This window comes from Accipiter gentilis, chromosome W, assembly GCF_929443795.1.
Source record: "Accipiter gentilis chromosome W, bAccGen1.1, whole genome shotgun sequence".
NCBI classification, from domain to species: Eukaryota; Metazoa; Chordata; class Aves; order Accipitriformes; family Accipitridae; genus Astur; species Astur gentilis.
In genome coordinates, this window is record NC_064918.1 from 39,774,468 (window position 1) to 39,798,650 (window position 24,183).

At 42.5% G+C, this 24,183-nt stretch overlaps 2 protein-coding genes across 5 annotated transcripts in view; one reads left to right on the forward strand and one right to left on the reverse strand.

The window, feature by feature from the left end:
- Window positions 1-24,183, reverse strand: part of LOC126035221 (uncharacterized) — a 249,702-nt gene that overhangs the window by 147,853 nt on the left and 77,666 nt on the right. The gene's annotated exons all lie outside the window — the stretch shown is intronic.
- LOC126035219 (rapamycin-insensitive companion of mTOR-like) overlaps window positions 1-24,183 on the forward strand; it is a 108,636-nt gene that overhangs the window by 10,255 nt on the left and 74,198 nt on the right. For 3 of the 4 annotated variants that reach the window (XM_049793438.1, XM_049793439.1, XM_049793440.1), the window contains exon 3: window positions 6,505-6,602. In XM_049793438.1, the coding sequence (XP_049649395.1) occupies window positions 6,505-6,602 (98 nt within the window). Of the gene's footprint in view, window positions 1-6,504; window positions 6,603-24,183 lie in introns of those variants that run through there. The other variant, XM_049793441.1, reaches the window with a different exon arrangement.

The window sequence follows — 24,183 nt, forward strand, 5'->3', positions numbered from 1 at the left end:
GTTTGGCAGCATGTAGTTTAGCAAGCCACTAAGCAGCTTTGCAATATACAGTTGCATAGCACTTAGACTTTAAAAGTCTCTAATAAACGTAAAGATGTATAGTAAGCTAAGCAGGATCGTCTATTTATATTGTGATTCTTTCCTTCAGTAAGAGGAAAATATCTCTTGTGTTCTTAGTCAATTATTAAATGCTTAACTGTAGTGAATACGATTTTCTTCAAGAGAAGTCTTTAGGCATATTTAGTCTTTTACTATGCTTTTTGGCACTATGATTCTAGTAGGTGTGATAGCAGCTGCTAGTGCAGTCTCTCACTTGAGAGGTTACTTACTGTATGTACATTGGTTACTGTGTTACAGCTACTGTCCTAGCATCTACCAAGTGATGCATATAAAATATACACTCCTCAGTTTAACTCATTATGCCTGACTTCAGAGTTACTGAATTATTTGTAAGCTAAAGCCTACCATTCTTTTTGTTTGCTTTTCATTCACATGCGCATAGCAGAATAGCAAACTGGCATGCTGCTAGCCTACTGAATGTGGTCAAACAATGCTGCTAAATCTGTCAGGGGAAAGGAGTGCTAATATAGCTATTGCTGGTCCTGTTTCATCCCTGCATTAGATGGAGTGCTAGCTGTTTTGTGTAGCTGGAGCTCTGCGGTGATACTTCTTTCTCTCTGGAGAGTGGGATCTGTCAGAATGCATCATGATTCTCACTGGGGAAAAACAATGTCACAGTCCTGAGGGGGTGAAAAAAATGAGTCAAGCCCTAAACGGTCATGAGAGTTTAAAAACAAACAACAGCACAACTTTGAAGATTTTTAATATACATTCATCTATGAATTACTTTAAGGCATAGAGAATCATGGAATTCTTGAGGCTAGGGTTTTAAAAACACAAATTTCACTGTGTGCTAAAGATTATCATTATATGTACTGGATGTTATTCGGTGCAAACAGGTGTGGGTGAAGAACTGTTTGGTGTAATAGAAATATACAGAAAAAATATTGGCTACTGCAAAGTGCTTGCTGTCCAAAAAGGAAGATGGACATACAGAAAATGAGATGGTAGTGATCAGCAAGTTAAGCTGTTGTTGCAGAACACAAGTGGGCTGGCTTGAAATTTTTCATTTTAGATGAGTTTTGAGACAAAGTGGCTTTGTATACGTTAATTGGGACAACTTGCCAGGTGTAAAAGCGCAGGTAAAAAAATAGTCTGACTTTTATCTAATGAGTCTCTTCTGCTGTGTGTGGATTTTCGTATGACTTCAGTATTCAGTTTGACTCAGTAACCCAGCATAAAACTTACACAGCCAAAAGAATGAAAAGTATTCTGCTGAATTAGTTAGCAGAATCATTTTAATGTGAAGTCGATGGGTGCCAGAGTAGTTTAACGGATAGGGTGTATCATATAGTGGGACAGGGTAGAGGGAAGGAAAGTAAGGGAGGGGGTTGTGGGTATTTTGGTAAAAGAAAGCTGTAAGATCAGCTCAGTCATTTTGCACAGCCCCACCCTCAGAAGCACCATGGGAAAGAATGTGAAGATATTTGGTTATCATTATGGGCTAACTTGAGTCAGCATCTCAGTGATAAATTAGGTAAGTCAGGAAAGAATAGATTATTGAGGGATCTTAAAATTATAATGAGTAGCTTCTCTTCTTTATCTTTTCTTTTTTTTTTTTTTTTTCAGATAGAAAAGCAAGGACTTATGAAGGGGTAAAGGGTAAGGGCTGGTTAATCAGAGCTAAGAAATCTCTGCAACAATGGTCTGAACTGGGGTCCTAAAAAGAAAAAAAGTTGTCCTTGTCAACATCAACATGAGCTGTTAAGCTTGACAATGAAATGTTAAGGTCACGATACTACTACCTTTGGGAGATCAGTCTCTGATCGTGTGCCGTGTTTTTTCCATTTCGGTGTTAGTCCATGATCCTCAGTGCTGTTGCATGAGATTTTGTGGCAGGAAGATATGCAGTGCTGTAACTGATCTTTAAGAGAAAGCCATGCGGCTTAGTTGGTAGAATCTGGAATGTATTTAGTCTCTTTTAAAGTCCATTTTAATGTAAGGGACAGAATAGCAAGAGACTATATCTCTATTTGTGAAGTCACATTATTTTGTTTAAATATTTACATCTGCAACATGTGAAGTTCCATTAGGCCTGCCTACCTTCCCTATTGACTTTATTAAAAATGAGTCATGCTAGAGTAACTGAGTAAACTTTCTACTTCTTTCTAATATATCATGAGTTTCCAGAAGAGGAGAAACTATCAGGATAGCCTGTCTTTCATTGAAGTTAATATGTCACAAGTCTTTTGTTAACTTTTTTTAAGAGATTTTCTGCAAGAAGGTTCTTCTGAAGTTTAAAACAAGACTTGAACTGATAAGGCTTGATGGAAAAGACTTCTGTAATCTTAGTTCTTTCTGAGGTAGTATGCCATTAGGGAGTATTTATTTTTTTACTGTCTTGTTTTCTCTACAGCACTAGTGTTGCTGATATTATCAAAGTGTGAGCCAGATAACTTGCTGTATTCATATTGTTGCCTCAAGCCTTCAAAAGACTGATTAACAAATAAGAAGGCGGGTGACAGTGTAAAGAAAAAAAAAACAACTAAAACATGAGAAGTGTGCTTGCTATTCAAGGACTGTTTAGATTATGTGTACTCAAGGTCAAGCTTATCTAGTTTAAGATACTGCTTACAATAGAGGATGCTTAAGGAGTGTTTGGATAATAGTCAAGGCACCAGATAATGGACATTTCAGAGTCACAGACTTGCTAATTAAGGACATACATCCTCCTTGGGCACTGAGAAATGAGGGGGTGGCGAGAGAAACAAAGACCCTGGTGTCCTCAGATGATGCATGACCATAAAAGGACAAAATGAGTAGGGGTGTTCTTCCCCAAAGGACCACCGAAGACCACCAGAGACCCCCACGCAGGTGTAGAAGACTGTGGGATGATTGCTGGAGAGAACAACGTCATGCTTGCTCAGCATAATGAATATGCAATAGTTAGGTGGAACATACGTATTAGATAAGCATGGTGTTTTAACTGTAATGTTTAAGTATGGACTGAAAACCTCAATAGGTGTGCTTGACTTGTGGAAATCTTACACCTGCCACCCTGCGCAGAATAAAGCAATGCCTCCTCTCTAAACATACTTTGTGTGTTTTGGGAGTTACTTTCTGATCAGGTAACAATATTATCCATTCGATAGTGGAAATGTCTGTCGTGTTCTTAATTTTCTCACGGTGTTGTAGATCTTATACTGGAGTCCCTACTTTGCTTCAAATTGCTTATCTGCTAGTGAAGCTTCTGGGAAATACCTGACTGCTGCTAAGCATTACAAAGATGGTGTTCCTCGGATTTTTCTGTCTCTCTAGAAATAAGAGCTTTTCTCAGCAGAAAGAGGACAATGTAAGAAAAGTTGCTATAACTGCAGTTTTTCATACACATTTAGAGTAAAATGGGTTTAGTGCACTTTTTAATTATGCAGCCTCATTATGAAGGTGTGCTATTGCTACAGAATTGTTAACATGGGTAGTGACAGCATCATTGTGTCCTGGTTTATTCATATCCAAATTGGCTGCCTCTATGCACAGCACACCTCGCTCACTTCTGAGTTACTGCCCACAGTATCAGGTAGTTGAATAGAAATGTTCATTGCCAGTGATGTACAAGAGGTTTCCTGGGCTAGTCTCACGGTCTTTCCTGTCCATATAGTGAGCTTAGTTTTGGTAGAGGTTTACCTTGAGTATGTAACCATGTGCACTTTCAAAATTAAAATTTAGAAGTGTATTTCCAGTCATTTTGGAAAGTTATTGTTGCTGCTTGTTCTTCAGGGAATTGAAGTAGAACATTCTGGAGAGCTCTAAGGCTGCTCACCTGGGATCTTTCTTGTGGTGTAATGGAGATATGTTACAGGTCCAAAAGTGGTGTGAGCCAGAGAAATTCCTACCCATAACCCCCGGTAGGCCAAAGTGTAGAAATCAGCCAAACTGTATTTTCAGAGAAATCAAATTATGAGGAAGTTATTTTCCTCTCTTATGATGTTCCCTTGAAATTGGGGGTTACGATGTAAACTATTTGTAGTGTCACAACTGTAACAATCTACTTGTCTTCAGTGTTTCTTTTTTTTTTTCTTTTTTTTTTAAATGTTTTGTGCTGTTGCAAACCTCTAAAACTAAATTAAGTCCTGGAAAAGTAAACTATGCAGAGGAATCCTAAACTTGGAATGGATCCAGTAAGATTTTCATTGTCTAATTTCTGTGATCATATCAAAGATTTATTTTTTTGTTGTTGTTGTTGCAGGGTGGGGGGCTCCAAACAGATGCATACACATGTTCCAATTTAAATACAAAGTTACTGCATGTTTGGTTTCACTATGCATAGTATTCGGCAATGCAAGGTAGCTCTGTCTTTACTTGTGGCTGTGTATCTGACAGTTGACTTTGCTTATTGCTGTTGATGTACTTAAGAAGTGATGTACTTATTTCACAAGACCTTTGTGGTCTTCTTAAGATACCCTTTGTATACACGAGGCATGCCTTGCTAACGACTGTACCCCTAAAGAACTAAAAGACTGATAAGAAGGGAACATCCTACCCCAGGAGGCGCCAAAAAGTTGAATAATTGCTAATAGGCATGAAGTTAGCAAAAATCTTTGATAACTGGAGGAAATGAAATGTAAAGGCAGCAGGGGGAGATCATGACCACCGACTCAATTCAAGACCAAAAAGACTTACGCCCCCACTCTCCTTGAGCATGCGCTGTAGAATAAAAGAACACTGTACCTTTAATTCAAAGCAGGGAAAACTTTAGCCCAATAGAAACTGTGGTAGATAAGCGACTACCAGTAATAGTTTTGGGGAAGAACTTTGGAAACTGAATATGTATAACTGAACTGTATAAATTGCTTGCCCGTTTAGGCATGAGGGGTGCTAGCTTTCTGGATTACCACCTAGCCCCCATCTTTGCACAAACATGAATTGGAATAAAATACCTCTGCTCTGTGTGTATATTGGCGTTTTGCACACCCGGGTAAATGACCCCACTTTTGGGACAACATTGTGACTAAGGTTTGTGGAAGAGGATATTTCATACAAGCTGTTGATGATTGAGATTGATGCCTGTCTTGTTTTCCCAAAACCCCACTGACCCTTTGTCTGAAAAAAATCTGTCACATGGCAGTAGCATGTCTGTACATGTGCTAAAGTCTCATTGTAAGCAGTGTAGTCAATACAATTGATTCACCTTACCCTTGAGTAGACACCTTGCAGCTAGTCAGGTTAATTGTTTTAGACTTCATTGGCTGATAGATGAGATCTCCATTAACTACAATGGGAGCTGAGACATCTAGCGCAGGTTTACACACCTGAATTCAGGTGCCTACCTGTAGGTGTCTTAATCTTTAAATACTGTCTTGTATTCCTGATGGTAGTGCAAGTACAGGCTCTTGTCTTTCCAAATATGTTCCGGATATATCCTGATGAGATTGCTAGATATGTCTGCTTTTTCAAATTTGTTGCTCTTTTAAGTTTTTAAACTACAGAAGTTGATAACAAGCTCAGCTTGGTTTGTAGAGAGGTGGTGAGAAGGTCCTTTCTTTACATCTCTGATACTTTTTATTTCCTTTGTATAATGAAAAATATACAAATATCCTTTCAGGATGAACAGGGAAATAAAAGACTATATATACTCCATAAATTCAGCTGTAGCTGTTCATACTGTAGTAGGAAGCGAGTTTCTTTTACTGGAAGTTAGTATGGGTCACCACACACAAAACCCTTCTTTTTGCTGCTTTTCAGATGTCCAGTGTTTGGACTATTCTTCAGGCTTTTTCTAATGCAATTTTTTTCTTTTTTGGTAATATAATACTTTTTAACAATTCACATCTCCAGCATAGCCTTGGTATTTCATTTATTTCAAACTACAGTACTGTTGATAGTGTTGTAGTGCCTATGGCAGAATACAGTGTCTAATCTCTCTAATAAGTTTAGGGTGATTGTGGACAGAGATTAATATGGAGAGCAGAAGAGTCCTGTCTTCCCAGAATCTCACCGACCCTTTGTCTGAAGGGAAAAAAGAAATCATGTGGTGTGGTAGTAACATGCTATCTTTTTACTTCTGTCTTTAAGTTTACTTCTTGTCTTTAAATTACAAGGGGATTAAGGATAAAGCTGTTCAGTTATGAGATGCTAGGACTGGAGTTTCAAACACTAAATGGATTTCTTTGTCAACTGTAAATCTAAGATATTGATTAAAATCTGCTTTAAAATAGGAGTCTCTCTCCTCCACAGGCCTTAGCATTTATTCTAGAGAACTCTGGTATGCCTGGTTTTGGTTCTAGGCACAAATCAAATTGATGCTTCTTGAGGGAAAATGATCTGCATCCTTAATTAAGAGCAGGAGAATACCTGTTATGTTTAGGAAACTGTATGTTGAATGCATGTTTAGATTTTTTATTATTTCTTTTCAACTATCTGCTAATAACCTGTTTTCTTTTGCAGAACCCTGTGATAATATGAGAGAGATTCTCCAAAATGTGGCCAAGTTACAAGGCGTTTCAAATATGAGAAAACTAGGTCACTTGAATAATTTTACTAAGGTAAGAGCTCAAATGGTGACAGAACAAGTGATCATATGGGCAAAATATTTTATATGTACTCTATCAGGTGTTGGCTGGGAGATTCATGAAACAGCTTAGTATCATGGAACAGTACTTGGAATCTATATACTGTGGGAGAGGAAAGGAGCAAATAAGGACAAGCAAATATGTGAATGCAGGGTTATGCTGAAGTTTGTCTACGTGTCCTACTGGCTGAATTTTTGTATTTTAGTGCTTAGAAGCCTGAATTATCTCAGTTCATGGATTAAGTTGCACAGGTAGAGCTAAAGATTGGTTTCTGCTCCACAGAATTGAATCAAAAATGTGAAATGCCAGACTCTGGATCTAAACTGACAAAGTACGGTGAGGGAGAGGACTGTATCAATGAGCATGATATGCAGTGGTTTGGGCACTAAGAATAGCAACTGTCAACTTTCATTGCAGGTTTCATAGTGAAAAAGTTTTCTGGGGCGATTTCTAGAAATTATCTATATTACTGATTTTTGAGGTGCTTTTTCCAAATAGAAGCTTCTAAATCATAGGAATGTGAAAGGTACTTTCCTGAAAGTACAACAGATAGGTTGGAAGCTGATATTGTGAGCTGACAGGAGGCAAAAATTAAAAACTTACTGCAGAATGAGAAATGGTAGTCTGAAGAAAGACACCATGAAAGGCCTTCAGAAGGAGAGCAAGTACCATTTTTTTTGGTAGAGGAGGAACATGTGGAGAGCAGCAGAGAGGACTGATGGGATGTGAGCAAGTAGTTACGAAAGAGGTGTTTGTTGTAGCATACTGAATGGTTGTGGTTGGACCAGTGTTCCATTTGTTGAGGCAAGGGAAAAGTGCACTGCAGTCAATGAGCTAGGAGACACTGGAGCTTCAGTATGTTACCCAAGTGAATGGACTGATACACAGAAGGAGCTGGTAAGTTGTACACCTTTCTGATAGAGCGCCACAGATAGGGTGACATGCCCGAAGATGAAACCTAAGTTTCTGTGACAGAGGATGAATCCTGCAGTAGCCAAGAAACAAGTTAGTAGTGGAGAATTTTGTGGGGAAAGTAAGGTTTAAATTATTGTTGTTGTAGATGAGCTGATAACAAATCATTGAGTAAGATAACTGGGAGGCTGCTTGACAGTTTTAAGACAATCTCAAGTGAAAGAATAAATGCTCAGGGGCAGGTTTGGAGGACCAATCAATATGAGAAGGACAAACATACATCATAGTCTTCGAAGTACGCATGCTTCTTGGCTGTTGAAAGCACTCCTTGTAAAATTGAACAATACTTTCAGTGGTAGTGTATGAGATTCAGTTAGCAGGAGGGTGAGTACTGAGAACAAAATTACGATAGCAAATAAATTTATTTTCTAGTGCATTAATAACAAATCTGTAAATGCTCAATTTTTGGAGTTGGTTCAGAGCACATGTAGGTGCATAGCATTCACTGAGGAACTGAACTTACTTATACTGAAATCTTTTCTTTGGGTCATTGCCTTATTGCATCTGTCAGTCTATGTCAGACATCCACCATTGACAAAATGCTGCTGCTGTTACTGAGATTCCAAACTGTATTGCAAGAAAGCCCATTTTTCTGCTAGAAAAGGCTGATGCATAGCTGTATTTCCTTTTTGTGCTGACCTAGAAACTTATAAATGTAGGTGCTTCCAAATTCTCTAGTTGCCTTAAAATTAAAGAGCTGGATTAGGTTTGCAGATGCATGATCCTAGTGAAAAGTCAATATTTGAAAGTATGTATCTTAAAACAGAATTTGTTACTTTATTTGCAAGAATGATACCATAAGGCAGATATTTTGTTTGACGTTTGCATGCCTAAGAGATGTAATTCCATTTTCATTTGTCTTTCCCTTCAAGAGTTTTAACTAGTGACGTTCAAGTCACCACAGCACCCATGCTTACTGTGCAAAGTATGCTGTATACATGATATTTTACAAAAACTTGTATTTCATTCATCAAATTTTAGCTAGTACTTCTTATTAGTAAAAACTTTTATGTTTGTGTTCTTGGCTCTTTGGCTGTAAAACATGGGTTATTCTTGCTTAACAGGTGCTGTAGCATCTTAATTTTTCTGCTCCAAGAAATTAGCATTCCCAGTTCTGATGATACTCAGGCTATGGAACGTTATGTTTTGTTCTGAATTGCAGCTGTGGCAGACTCAGAAATTTTTCTCCTCATCTGCTGCTCATCACCTAATACCTGAAGCTGCAGTTTTGTGGGCAAAAAGGCTTGTGAAGTACTGTCTAATCTGTATTGGACAAAAATAATCTTGTTTCTTTCAAACCACCTGTATCGCTATTTAAACTAACCTGAATTTCGACCTGAAAACTGTTTGAGGATTTGACCTCTATCTAGTAAACAGTAAATGACACCTTCAGTCGTCACAGCAGTTCACAAGCTCAGTATGTGCCTTTGGCTCCAGTAAGCTGACAAGGTTTACCCATCTTTCATTTATATGGCCGGCTACATAAGGCAAGTGCCTTGAAGTTTCCCAACTTCTGCTGATTAATACTAAAACATCATGGTTATTTCTTTGGGGTTTTCCCCACCCCCATGAGAAGTAGTAAGTGATAAATTGCTGAAAACCAGAAGGAACTGTACAACTGCATTTACCTAGTGGAAAATATCTTTTGGATTTGAAATATTCATTTAGATCCTTTATTATAGAAGGTTTATTCCACTGTTAGATTCTGAGAAATCCTTCATACCTTCATACCTTTTTAAACCTAAAAGCATATTTAAATACTGAACAGAAAAAAGGATCCACAGATATTGTTATAGGGATTTTTATTTTTCATTCAAAAAAGAAAGGTGCTTCTTTAAGGACAAAATGAAACTTAATTCATTTTAGCTTAACCCTAGCAATTGAATAGCATCAGTGATATGGAAAATGATATTTTCAATCTGCTCAAAACTAATTCCATCATTATTTAATGGGGCTCTACTACTCTGCTTTATATATCTTAGCTTTTGACCATGCTGCTAAATATCACTAGGACATGGATTGATTTTGGGTCTACAGAGGCTCTCACGGATTCAGTTTGTCTGATTCATAGTCCCTTGGATCATTTCTTGCTCTGCTTCTGTTGTCATTTTAGGGTCTTGGCTGTCCTTTGCAAAACCCAAGTATCTTAGAATCTGAATATAGTATTGACTGACTGTAAAATTCATCCAAATAGCTATGCACCACTATGGGCAAAACTTGATACCTCATGATGAAATATGTAGCAGATAGGAACAGAATATCTGCTATGGGGCATTCAGCGGTGGAACGAACATGGAGAGCTAACGGGTCTAAATCCACAGGACGCAGTTTCAGTAAGGGCTTCTCTAAGACCAGGATCTACTAAGTAGTCTCCTCAAATATTACCAGTGATTGTTCAAACTGTATTTCCAAAATTACAGTATAATAATTGCATTTTGGACACATGGAATTATATCATGCTTTTACCTATTAATTCATAGAATCATAGAATCATTTAGGTTGGAAAAGACCTTTAAGATCATCAAGTCCAACCGTCAACCATGTCCACTAAACCATGTCCTGAAGTGCCTTGTCTATGCGCTTTTTTAATACCTCCAGGGATGGTGACTCAACCACTTCCCTGGGCAGCCTGTTCCAATGCTGACAAACCTTTCAGTAAAGAATTTTTTCCTAATATCCAATCTAAACCTCCCCTGCCGCAACTTGAGGCCATTTCCTCTCGTCCTATCACCAGCCACCTGACAGAAGAGACCAGCACCCACCTCACTACAACTTCCTTTCAGGTAGTTGTAGAGAGTGAGAAGGTCTCCCCTCAGCCTCCTTTTCTCCAGGCTAAACAGCCCCAGTTCCCTCAGCTGCTCCTCTTAAGACTTGTGCTCCAGGCCCTTCACCAGCTTTGTTGCCCTTCTCTGGACACGTTCCAGCACCTCAATGTCTTTCCTGTAGTGAGGGGCCCAAAACTGAACACAGTACTCGAGGTGCAGCCTCACCAGTGCTGAGTACAGGGGAACAATCACCTCCCTTCTGCTGGCCACACTATTTCTGATGCAGGCCAGGATGCCGTTGGCCTTCTTGGCCACCTAGGCACACTGCTGGCTCATATTCAGCCAGCTGTCAACCAATACCCCCAGGTCCTTTTCTGCTGGGCAGCTTTCCAGCCACTCTTCTCCAAGCCTGTAGCACTGCATGGCGTTGTTGTGACTGAAGTGCAGGACCCGGCACTTGGCCTTGTTGAACCTCATACAAATGGCCTCGGCCCATCGATCCAGCCTGTCCAGATCTCTCTGTAGAGCCTTCCTACCCTCAAGCAGGTCAACCCTCGCTCCCAACTTGGTGTCATCTGCAAACTTCTTGAGGGTGCACTCGATCCCCTCGTCCAGATCATTGATAAAGATATTAAAGAGAACTGGCCCCAATACTGAGCCCTGGGGAACACCACTTGTGACCATCTGCCAACTGGATTTAACTCCATTCACCACAACCCTCTGGGCTCGTCCATCCAGTCAGTTTTTTACCCAGTGAAGCATACACTTGTCTAAGCCATGAGCCGCCAGCTTCTCAAGGAGTATGCCATGAGAGACAGTGTCAAAGGCCTTACTAAAGTCCAGGTAGACAACATCCACAGACTTCCCCTCATCCACTAGGCAGGTCACCTGGTCATAGAAGGAGATCAAGTTAGTCAAGCAGGACCTGCCTTTCATGAACCCATGCTGGCTGGGCCTGATCGCCTGGTTGTCCTGCACATAACCATGTGAGCGCACTTGAGATGAACCACTCCATAATCTTTCCCCAGCACTGTGGTCAGGCTGACAGGCTTGTAGTTCCCTGGATCCTCCCTCTGACCCTTCTTGTAAATGGGCGTCACATCGGCAAGCCTCCAGTCATCTGGGATCTCCCTTGTTGACCAGGATTGCTGATAAATGATGTAGAGTGGCTTGGCAAGCTCCTCCACCAGCTCCCTCAGTACTCTCGGATGGATCCCATCTGGTCCCATAGACTTTTGAGTGTCCAGGCAGCATAGCAGGTCATTAACTATTTCCTCCTGGATTATGGGGGATATATTCTGCTCCCTTTCCCTGTCTTCCAGTTCAAGGGGCAGAGTACCCTGAGGATAACTGGTCTCCCTATTAAAGACTGACCCAAAGAAGGCATTAAGTACCTCAGCCTTTTCCTCATCTCTGGTGGCAATGTTCCCATCTGCATCCATTAAAGGATAGATATTCTTCTTGGCTCTCTTTTTATTGCTAACATATTTGTAAAAACATTTTTTGTTGTCTCTTATGACAGTGGCCAGATTGAGTTCTAGCTGAGCTTTTGCCTTTCTAATTTTCTCTCTGCATGACCTAACAAGATCCCTGTACTCTTCCTGAGTTGCCTGCCCTTTCTTCCAAAGATGGTAAACTCTCCTTTTTTTCCTGAGTCCCAGCAAATCTCCCTGTTCAGCTAGGCCGGTTGTCTTCCCTGGCAGTATTCCCTGGCCCAATTGCTGTGACTATTCTATTAAATATAAATTTGAATGGTCTTGGTGTGCATTCAACTTGTGTATGCTGTTGACCTCCTGTGGTTTTGTGGTTTTGAGCTACTGTTTCCAAGACATGTTGATGTGTTACTCATATTGCTATGACTCATCCAAGTAGCATGAAAAACTCATAGCTGACAATAAATATGAAAAAAACCTTCACTGTAAATTAGTCACTCTCTGACCTAGCATAAGTATAATTTTGTCCTAATATTAAATCATCCACTCAAAGATTCTGTGCTATTCCCATTCACCATTATATAAAAAATTTTGAATTTGAGTTGAATTATAGGCAGTTTTAAAAAGCAAAGTATACTCTGTGTGTTTATATTAAAATATATACACTTAATATAAAAATATATAAAACAAAGTATATTTGCATAATTACAGGCATTTACATGATATGATAATCTATTGACATTTTAGTAAAATATAGCAATGTGTAGCCAAAAGCAGATATTAGTATTCTGGTACTGCTTGCCTTTAAACTTATACTACAATTACTATTAATTGTTAAATGTTACAGTCAAAAACATGACAGTTATACTTGGCTTTGTCAGGAATTCAGCCATCTACAAACATCAGTGCATTTCGGCCAGAATCATTGACCTGTTTAATGTTGTTTGAAGTTGAAATGAGAAGAAAGTGGCAAAGTTTTCCCTTAAATATATTTAAGACCAGACATTTATTTATAACTGAGCAAATACCCAAAACATTGAGACCAGCTGAACAGTAACTTCTTTATAGCAGTTTCCATGACTTTTTTTTTTTCCCTTTTAAACATATATCAATACAACCTTACTTTTGCCAATTTATCCCCCTAGACTAAATAAACCCAATGTTTCAGCCTTCATGAGTGTATTTTTTAGCTGCCTGTATTGGCTTTGTGTGGCAAGGTTTCGGTAGTGGGAGGGGGGGTTACAGGGGTGGCTTCTGTAAGAAGCTGCTGGAAGCTTCCCCTGTGTCCGACTGAGCCAATACCAGCCAGCTCCAAGACGTACCCGCTGATGGCCAAGGCTGAGCCAATCAGGGATACTGGTAGCACCTCTGTGATAACATATTTAAGAAGGAAAAAAAGTTGCTGGGACAGACAGAAAAGGGCAGCCAGAGAGAGAGTGAGAACATGTAAGAGAACCCTGCAGACACCAAGGTCACTGAAGAAGGAGGGGGAGGAGGTGCTCCAGGCGCCGGAGCAGAGATCCCCCTGCAGCTTATGGGGAAGACCATGGTGAGGCAGGTTGTCCCCCTGCAATCCATGGAGGTCCACGGTGGAGCAGATATCCACCTGCAGCCCGTGGAGGTCCACGGTGGAGCAGATATCCACCTGAAGCCCATGGAGGACCCTGCGCCAGAGCAGGTGGATGCACCCGAAGGAGGCTGTGACCTTGTGGGAAACCCACACTGGAGCAGGCTCATGGCAGGATGTCCTGGTTTCAGCTGGGATAGAGTTAACTGTCTTCCTAGTAGCTGGTACAGTGCTATGTTTTGAGTTCAGCATGTGAAGAATGTTGATAACACTGATGTTTTCAGTTGTTGCTCAGTAGTGTTTAGACTAAAGTCAAGGATTGTTCAGCTTCTCATGCCCAGCCAGGGCACAAGAAGTTGGCACAGGACACAATCAGGGCAGCTGACCCAAACTGGCCAACGGTGTATTCCATACCATGGGACGTCCCATCTAGTTTAGGAACTGGGAAGTGGGGGGGGGCAGGGAATCGCCGCTGGGGGACTAGCTGGGTGTCAGTCGGCGGGTGGTGAGCAATTGCCATGCGCATCATTTGTACATTCCAATCCTTTTATTACTACTGTTGTCATTTTATTAGTGTTATCATTATTATTATTAGTTTCTTCTTTTCTGTTCTATTAAACCGTTCTTATCTCAACCCATGAGTTTTACTTCTGTTTTTTCCCCGATTTCCTCCCCCATCCCACTGGATGGGGGGGAGTGAGTGAGCGGCTGCATGGTGCTTAGTTGCTGGCTGGGGTTAAACCACGACAGTCCATTTTGGCGCCCAACGTGGGGCACGAAGGGTTGAGATAATGACAAACCTGACCAGAGCTTGTTAAAACAAATTTGTTCCAAGCGTTCATTATGTTGGTTTATGTGTTCTTAGAGTTGTTGCTCTGGCTTTTAATGCTCTGTTATGTATCACCTCGCTTGCTGTATATAGTTCCTCTTCTACTGCTTATCATCCGTGGGAGGTGGATTTTTCCTTTGATGTATGGTATAACAGTGGTTTATGGTATGATAAAGTCATCGGCTGTGGGATTAATCCGGTATTTGCACTTAGCATTGTCACCTTTATACGGCGGGAGCCATCTGTGGGAAACTATTAATAGTTATACCATTTACATTTCCTCCATGGAAAACCAGTCTATGGGTGGGGTACCCTTCTTCCCCTCTCCTTTCTCCTTCAGTCCAGTTAGAATGGTGTTTGAGAATTTTGAAAAATTTGAATACTCCTGGGGTGTTGGGACTAGGACGGTCCTAGCCCTACTGCTAGGAATTAGCATGCTTCTGAATGTGGTTCAGCTCTCGTTTAAGGTTAAACAGCTATTTAAGAAGATCACCCAGAGATGTGCCCCAAGGCTGGATAATTATGAGTGGCAGGGTGTGTGGGGTAGTATGGGCAAGTACCTGGAAAAGTGGGCACCTCCAATGTTTTGGAAATTCACCCCTGAACAAGTGCAGGATCCAGAAGAACTAGTAAAATATTTGGAAAAGGTATGCTGTCACCCCGGCAGCTCCAGAGAGATACAAATCACTGCAACGTGCTGGGGCCTGGCCCATGCCTATCGAGCCCTGTTCGACACTACTCAGTACCCTCAAGGGGAAGAGAAAGTCTCTAGACCTAACAACAAAACAATGACCACCGCGGCCACCCAAACCTCGACGATGGGCGCTGCGGCCCCTCCAGGCCTGGCAAGGAGCATTGCATGCACCCAGACCTTGGCGACAGGTACCATTACCCCTCCAGCCCCGGCGACGAGAACTCAGGCTACCCAAACCTCAACAACAGGCGCTGCAGCCCCTCCAGCCCCGGCAATGAGCACAGCAGCTACCCAAACCTTGGCAACAAGCACTGCGGTCCCTCCAGCCCCACCGATGAGCACTGCTGCTACCCAAACCTTGGCGACAGACACTGCGGTTATCCAGAACCCGGCGAGCGATACTGCAACTGAACCAGAGGACCAACCTGGACCAGTATCGGTTGCCCCCGTACAGAAAAAGAAATATACAAAAAAATCAGTTCGCTTAGCGAAGGCTGAAGATGAACCAGGGTCATCACAGGAACCGGAGGAAGAGGCAGAACCAGAGGTAATAACCCGGTCCCTATCCTTGAGTGAGCTGCGGGATTTGCGAAAAGATTTTGGCCGCCGTATAGGTGAGCATATTATCACCTGGCTCCTCCGATGCTGGGACAATGGGGCTAATAGTTTGGAATTAGAAGGTAGGGAAGCCAAGCAGCTGGGATCACTTGCCAGGGAAGGTGGCATTGACAAGGCAATTGGAAGAGGCACACAAGCCATCAGCCTCTGGAGGCGACTCCTGTCAAGTGTGAAGGAAAGGTACCCCTTTAAGGAAGATGTTATATGTCAATCAAGCAAGTGGACCACCATGGAAAAAGGTATTCAATATCTGAGGGAATTAGCTGTGCTAGAGACGATTCATCATGACCCGGACAACCAACAATTACCCAAAGATCCAGACGAAGTCCAATGCACACGACCCATGTGGCGGAAGTTTGTACGGAGCGCGCCATCGTCCTATGCCAACGCACTGGCAGTAATATCCTGGAAGGATGAAGAGGCACCAACAGTGGAGGAAGTGGCTCGCCAGCTGCGTCAATACGAAGAGAATCTCTCCTCCTCCCTACAAGCCTGCATTTTGGCTGTGGAGAAGCTGTCCCAGGATGTCCAACAAATCAAAGAGGATATGTCCTACTCCATACTTGTAAGGACCAATGTCTCAGCTATTAGGAGTCAGCGTTCTTCTGCCCAAGAGAGAGAATATAGAAGGTACACACCGTGAGGTGCCCTGTGGTTTTACCTATGTGATCAGGGAGAGGACATGAGGAAATGGGACGGAAAACCTACCTTGGTCCTAAATGCACGGGTACGTGAACTGCAAGGAAAAACCACCACAAAAGGGGATTCTACCAGGAAAAATGCCGCTCCAGTTTCCAAACAGAGTAGAAGGGCTGACTTTATTTCTGATCCTCTTGAAGGGACTTCTGAGCCAATTCTACGAGAAGTGAATACTGAATACTCTAACCAGAATTAGAGGGGCCCTGCCTCCAGCCAGGTGGAGGAAAGGGATAACCGGGTCTATTGGACTGTGTGGATTCGATGGCCTGGCACGTCAGACCCACAGGAGTATAAGGCTCTAGTAGACACCGGTGCACAGTGCACTGTAATGCCATCAAGTTATAAAGGGACAGAACCCATTTGTATTTCTGGTGTGACAGGGGGATCCCAAGAGTTAACTGTATTGGAAGCTGAAGTAAGCCTAACTGGGAATGAATGGCAGAAACACCCCATTGGGACTGGCCCAGAGGCTCCGTGTATCCTTGGCATAGACTATCTCAGGAGGGGGTATTTTAAGGACCCGAAGGGGTATCGATGGGCTTTCGGTATAGCTGCCTTGGAGACGGAGGGCACTGAACAGTTGTCTACCCTGCCTGGTCTCTCTCAAGACCCTTCGGTTGTGGGGTTGCTGAAGGTTGAAGAACAACAAGTGCCAATTGCTACCACGACGGTGCACCGGCGGCAATATCGCACCAACCGAGACTCTCTGATTCCCATCCACAAATTGATTCTCCAACTGGAGAGCCAAGGAGTGATCAGCAAAACCCGCTCACCCTTTAATAGTCCCATATGGCCAGTGCAGAAGTGTAATGGGGAATGGAGATTAACGGTTGACTATCGTGGCCTGAATGAAGTTACCCCACCGCTGAGTGCTGCCCTTCCAGATATGCTAGAACTTCAATATGAGCTAGAGTCAAAGGCAGCCAAGTGGTATGCCACAATTGACATTGCTAATGCGTTTTTCTCAATCCCTCTGGCAGCAGAGTGTCGTCCACAATTTGCCTTTACTTGGAGGGGTGTCCAGTACACTTGGAATCGATTGCCCCAGGGGTGGAAACACAGCCCCACCATTTGCCATGGACTAATCCAGACTGCACTGGAAAGAGGTGAAGCTCCGGAACACCTGCAATACATTGATGACATCATCATATGGGGCAACACAGCAGAAGAAGTCTTTGAGAAAGGGCAGAAAATAATCCAAATCCTTCTGAAAGTCAGTTTCGCCATAAAAGAAAGTAAGGTCAAGGGACCTGCACAGGAGATCCAGTTTTTGGGAATGAAATGGCAAGATGGACGTCATCAGATCCGAATGGACATGATTAACAAAATAGCAGCTATGTCTCCCCCAACTATTAAAAAGGAAACAAAGGCTTTCTTAGGTGTTGTGGGGTTTTGGAGAATGCATATTCCAAATTACAGTTTGATTGTAAGCCCTCTCTATCAAGTGACCAGGAAGAAGAATGATTTTAAATGGGGCCCTGAACAACAACAAGCCTTCAAACAAATTAAACGGGAGATTGTTCATGGCGTTGCTCTTGGACCAGTCTGGACAGGACAAGATGTTAAAAATGTGCTCTACACTGCAGCTGGGGTGAATGGCCCTACCTGGAGCCTCTGGCAGAAAGCACCAGGGGAAACCCAAGGCCGACCCCTGGGGTTTTGGAGTCGAGGATATCGAGGATCCGAGGCTCGCTATACTCCAACTGAAAAAGAGATGTTGGCAGCGTATGAAGGAGTTCGAACCGCCTCAGAAGTGGTTGGTACTGAGACACAGCTCCTCTTAGCACCCCGACTGCCAGTGCTGGGCTGGATGTTCAAAGGGAGGGTCTCCTCTACACATCACGCGACTGATGCCACGTGGAGTAAGTGGATTGCACTGATCACACAACGGGCTCTCATAGGAAACCCCAGTCGCCCAGGAATTTTAGAAGTGATCACGGACTGGCCAGAAGGCAAAGATTTTGGAATGTCACCAGAGGAGGAGGTGGCACGGGGTGAAGAGGCCCCACTGTATAATAAACTGTCAGAAAATGAGAGGCAATATGCCCTGTTCACTGATGGGTCCAGTCGCATTGTGGGAAAGCATCGAAGGTGGAAAGCTGCTGTATGGAGTCCTACACGACAAGTTGCAGAAACTGCTGAAGGAGAAGGTGAATCGAGTCAGTTTGCAGAGGTGAAAGCCATCCAGCTAGCGTTAGACATTGCTGAAAGAGAAAAGTGGCCAGTGCTCTATCTCTATACTGACTCATGGATGGTGGCAAATGCCCTATGGGGTGGCTACAGCAATGGAAGCAGAGCAACTGGCAGCGCAGAGGTAAACCCATTTGGGCTGCCGCACTGTGGCAAGATATTGCGTCCTGGCTAGAGAATCGGGTTGTAAAAGTATGTCATGTAGATGCTCACGTACCCAAGGGTGGGGCCACTGAGGAACATCGAAACAACCAACAGGTGGATCAGGCTGCCAAGATTGAAGTGGCTCAGGTGGACCTGGACTGGCAACATAAGGGTGAGCTATTTATGGCTCTGTGGGCCCATGATACTTCAGGCCATCAGGGAAGAGATGCAACATATAGATGGGCTCGAGATCGAGGGGTGGACCTGATCATGGACACTATTGCGCAGGTTATCCATGAATATGAAACATGTGCTGCAATTAAGCAAGCCAAGTGGTTAAAGCCCCTGTGCTATGGATGGCGATGGCTGAAATATAAATTTGGGGAAGCCTGGCAGATTGAGTATATCACACTCCCACAAACTTGCCAAGGCAAGTGCTATGTGCTTACAATGGTGGAAGCAACCACCGGATGGCTGGAAACATATTCTGTACCCCATGCCACTACTCGGAACACTATCCTGGGCCTTGAGAAACAGGTTTTGTGGCGACATGGCACCCCAGAAAGAACTGAGTCAGACAACGGGACTCATTTCTGAAACAACCTCATAGACACCAGGGCCAAAGAGCATGGCATTGAGTGGGTGTATCATATTCCCTATCATGCACCAGCCTCTGGGAAAATCGAGCGATACAATCAATGGACTGTTAAAACTACATTGAGAGCAATGGGGGTGGAACCTTTAAACATTGGGATACACACTTAGCAAAAGCCACCTGGTTAGTCAACACCAGAGGATCTGCCAATCGGAGTGGCCCTGCCCAATCAGAATCTTTACATACTGTAGAAGGGGATAAAGTCCCTGTAGTGCACATGAAAAATATCTTAGGGAAACCAGTCTGGGTTACTCCTGCCTCAGGCTAAGGTAAACCCATTCGTGGGATTGCTTTTGCTCAAGGGCCTGGGTGCACTTGGTGGGTGATGGGAAAAGATGGAGAAGTCCGATGTGTGCCTCAAGGGGATTTGATTTTAGGTGAAAATAGCCAGAATTAAACTGTATGATATTAGTTGCTATATAACCCTGCTACTGGATGTTATCATTACTATAATTGTTATATGCTATATCCATAGTACTATAGTAAGAATCACTTGGATCAAGCAAGAAAGAACTACGATAAAACTGAGCAAAGTGCAGTAGTGATGGAACCAGAACTGACTCCAGCATGCAACAATCCAACGGTGCACACCATCCTCCTGCTGCGTCAAATGTCAGCTGCTCGTCATACCGCACTGAAGCCCAATTCTGCTCTACCGACTGAGAGGACTTTGCACCATTCCTCCTGCCCAGACAGACTGGTATGACAGATGGAGCCCAGAGTCGGAAACTAATTGAACTCAACAAATGTTTTATGAACATAACCCATTAACTAAAGGAATGATATCTCTGTGTGTGTGTATGTATATATATATTTATCTCATTGTTCATATGTCTCAAAGGGAATGAAAGGTGGTGATGATTGATCAGGATGTAACTAAAGGTATGGGAACTGAGCATGACGTCAATGGTATAGAATAAGGGGTGGATGCTGTCCTGGTTTCAGCTGGGATAGAGTTAACTGTCTTCTTAGTAGCTGGTACAGTGCTATGTTTTGAGTTCAGCATGTGAAGAATGTTGATAACACTGATGTTTTCAGTTGTTGCTCAGTAGTGTTTAGACTATAGTCAAGGATTTTTCAGCTTCTCATGGCCAGCCAGGGCACAAGAAGTTGGCACAGGACACAATCAGGGCAGCTGACCCAAACTGGCCAACGGTGTATTCCATACCATGGGACGTCCCATTTTGTTTAGGAACTAGGAAGTGGGGGGGGGGGGGCAGGGAATCGCCGCTGGGGGACTAGCTGGGTGTCAGTCGGCGGGTGGTGAGCAATTGCCATGCGCATCATTTGTACATTCCAATCCTTTTATTACTACTGTTGTCATTTTATTACTGTTATCATTATCATTATTAGTTTCTTCTTTTCTGTTCTATTAAACCGTTCTTATCTCAACCCAGGAGTTTTACTTTTTTCCCCGATTTCCTCCCCCATTCCACCGTATGGGGGGGAGTGAGTGAGCGGCTGCGTGGTGCTTAGTTGCTGTCTGGGGTTAAACCATGACACAGGACCTGTGACCCTGTGGAGAGAAGAGTCCCCAGAGCAGGTTTTCTGGCAGGACTTGTGACCCCGTGGGAAGCCCGCGCTGGAGCAGTGTGATCCTGAAGGACTGCACACTGTGGAAGCGACCCATGCTGGAGCAGTTTGTGAAGAACCGCAGCCCGTGGGAAGGACCCACGTTGGAGAAGTTCGTGGAGGACTGTCTCCCGTGGGAGGGACCCTATGCTGGAGCAGGGAAAGAGCGTGATGAGTCTTGCCCCTGAGGAGGATGAAGCGGCAGAAATAAGGTGTGATGAACTGACCGTAAACCCCATTCCCCATCCCTCGGCGCCACTAGCGGGGGGTAGGTAGAGAATCCAGGAGTGAAGTTGTGCCCAGGAAGAAAGAAGGGGTGGAGGGAAGGTGTTCTGAGATTTGGTTTTATTTCTCATTACCCTACTCTGGTTGATTTGTAATAAATTGAGTTAATTTTCCCCAAGCTGAGTCTGTTTTGCCCGTGACAGTAATTGGTGAGTGATCTCTCCTGTCCTTATCTCGACCCACAAGCCCTTTGTTATCTTTGTTATATTTTCTCTCCCCTTTCCAGCTGAGGATAGGGGAGTGATAGAAAAGCTTTGGTGGGCACCTGGCATCCAGCAAGGTTCAACCCACCACACTGCCTTGTACGTTTTTCTGCTACACTTTTTCCATTTTGTCTGCCGTTAAAATGTGGTGCCCAAAATTTTGTTCTTAATGCAGATTTGAGAGCAACCTGTGAAGTCGGGGAAAAAAGGTCTCTAATCTCAAACATAATGCAGTCCTATTAGTATTTCCAAAGGTAAAATTTCTTTTTTTGGAAACGACATCACTTTAACTCATTTAGATTATAGATTGCTGTAACTTACAGATCTTACTTTACTTTTGAAATTTGTTTTTGTATTTGACATTCTGAATGTTTTCTGGACATCTTGTATTTCTCTGCTGTACTACTTTCAACTTTTCTGTCTCTTAATGTGTGGTATCCTGAATGATATGATATGCTGTTCCCTTTATTTAATTGAATTTTCTTATCCAGTTTGGTCACTCCTTTCAAATCTCTGAAACATTTTGAATTCTGATCTTGCTGTCCATCTTTTAAATGATTTTCTAGCCGAAAATCCTGTAAGCACACTACCGTGTGTAAATTGTAAAGAAAGCTAATACATAAGTAATGGTGGCCTGTTGGAATGAGAGTAAACTAATAGCTGAAGTAGCTAAGTTTGTGCTTATTTTTTTCAGCTAATTTTATTTGTTTATTTTCTGAGAGAGATGTTTCACACACATGCACAGACAATCACACACTTTGATAATAATTATCATCACATTCAGAAATTTGTATCCACACAGCAGTTAAACTTTCCTCAAGTTATAACTGTCATCAGGTTACATAGCTATCTTTGAGTTTCAAGATAAGGTCAAGTTTCATTCTACATCAGTGAGGGTGTGTGCAATGGGAGTGCATATATAGAGGAAAACAGTTGGTATTGAGGAGCTAATATCCACACTGTATGTATTTGGTAAGGAGTGGTTACTGAGGACTAGACTAGAGTTAGTCCAGTGAACTGAATGCCCTTTAGCAATTGCAGCAGGTTAGGTGGGTTCCTGGAACATGTTGTCTGCTTTAGCTTCATTTCAGGACTGCCTAAGATGCAAACTGAAACATGGTAAGTGCGATGACAGGAGAGTTGCTTCAAAAATAAGCGTGTGTTCCACACAATAGCAGCTTTCTCAGCAACGTGTGGGGGATTTTTTCCCTACATCAGAATTATAGTTATGGGTTGGTTTTTTTTCAGTAGGAAAAAAGACTGTTGAAGATAATCTGGTATGTTAAATTAGGATTTCTCATTTTTGTCTGGGGTGGAGTGATGGGGAAAGGTTTAGATGTATAAATGATGAGCCTAAACAACTACTGATGTACTTGCCTGAACAACAAACTGTTTTTACTCACTGTCTTATCACACTGTTTTGCTTACACTGCCAGCCAATTTTTAGAGTTTATAACTTGTCAATAGAAATGCTAAAGCAGCAGTGGTGGCCTTAGGCAGTCCATGAACATGACATAAAAATAGATTGATACTAGGAAGTGACATACCATCATAACCAGTTAATGCATGCAATTGCCTAGTTTTATTATCACTTAAATTTGAAAGGTGGGGGAAAATAGGTTGTAGAATAACTTTCCTTATATTTTATAATCATCTTTGATTTTAGCCACTGTTAAAAATGCAAAATCCCAAATATTTCAACTAACTTAGATTTGAGCCCAAATATGGAGCTGATCCAGGCCAATTTAATAATCTATCTCATTAACAACTTTGGATTTCATCATTATCGCTATGCATTTTTCTCACAATATGAAAAATAATTGTGGTTAAAAAACCTGTAATGTGGTCCTTGGAAGAATTTGTACTTGTTGAGCATAAACCCAATTCTTTGAATTTAAACCTTCATGCTAATAAAATGGGTTTACTTAAAAGCAGAGTTTCTGTGCAGTATGCTGATTTTTCGGGTGGAGGTGAACAGTAGAACAGGAGCATGGAACACGTTAAATATTTCAACTTACAGTAGCCTTAAATTAACTGTTCATTTATTTTATTATAAATTTCTTATTGTTAGTAGTGAATAGATATAATGAATCATAGAATAGTTTGGATTGGAAGGGACCTTTAAAGGGCATCTACCACCTCTCTGGGCAACCCGTTCCAGCATTTCACCACCCTCATCATAAAAAAATTTCTTCCTTATATCTAGTCTGAATCTATCCTCTTTTAGTTTAAAACCATTACCCCTTGTCCTGTCACTACAGGCCCTATTTAAATGTCTGTCCCCATCTTTCTTATAAGCCCCCTTTAAGTACTGAAAGGCCTCAATGAGGTCTCCCTGGAGCCTTCTCTTCTCCAGGCTGAACAACCCCACCTCTCTCAGCCTTTCCTCGTAGGAGAGGTGTTCCATCCCTCTGATGGCCCTTTGTGGCCCTCCTCTGGACCCACTCCAACAAGTCCATGTCTTTCTTGTACTGAGGACTCCAGAGGTGGATGCAGTACTCCAGGTGGGCTCTCACCAGAGCGGAGTAGAGGGGCAGAATCACCTCCCTCAACCTGCTGGCCACACTACTTTTGATGCAGCCCAGGATGCGATTGGCTTCCTGGGCTGTGAGCACACATTGCTGGCTCATGTCCAGCTTTTCATCCACCTTCTCCGCAGGGCTGCTCTCAATCCCTTCATCCCCCAGCCTGTATTGATACTGGGGGTTGCCCTGACCCAGGTGCAGGACCTTGCACTTGGCACAGAACATGAACATGGCATAGAATTTGATATATTTTAATAATTTTAGAACAGGGGTATTTGCTAGTTGGCACAAACACTTCCTGAATTCCTCACTGAGGAGAAACTGTTAATACCACACTGGCTCAGAACTGAACACAAAACTGAACCTCTTTCGAAAAGGACAAACTGCAAAGCTATTGCAATTG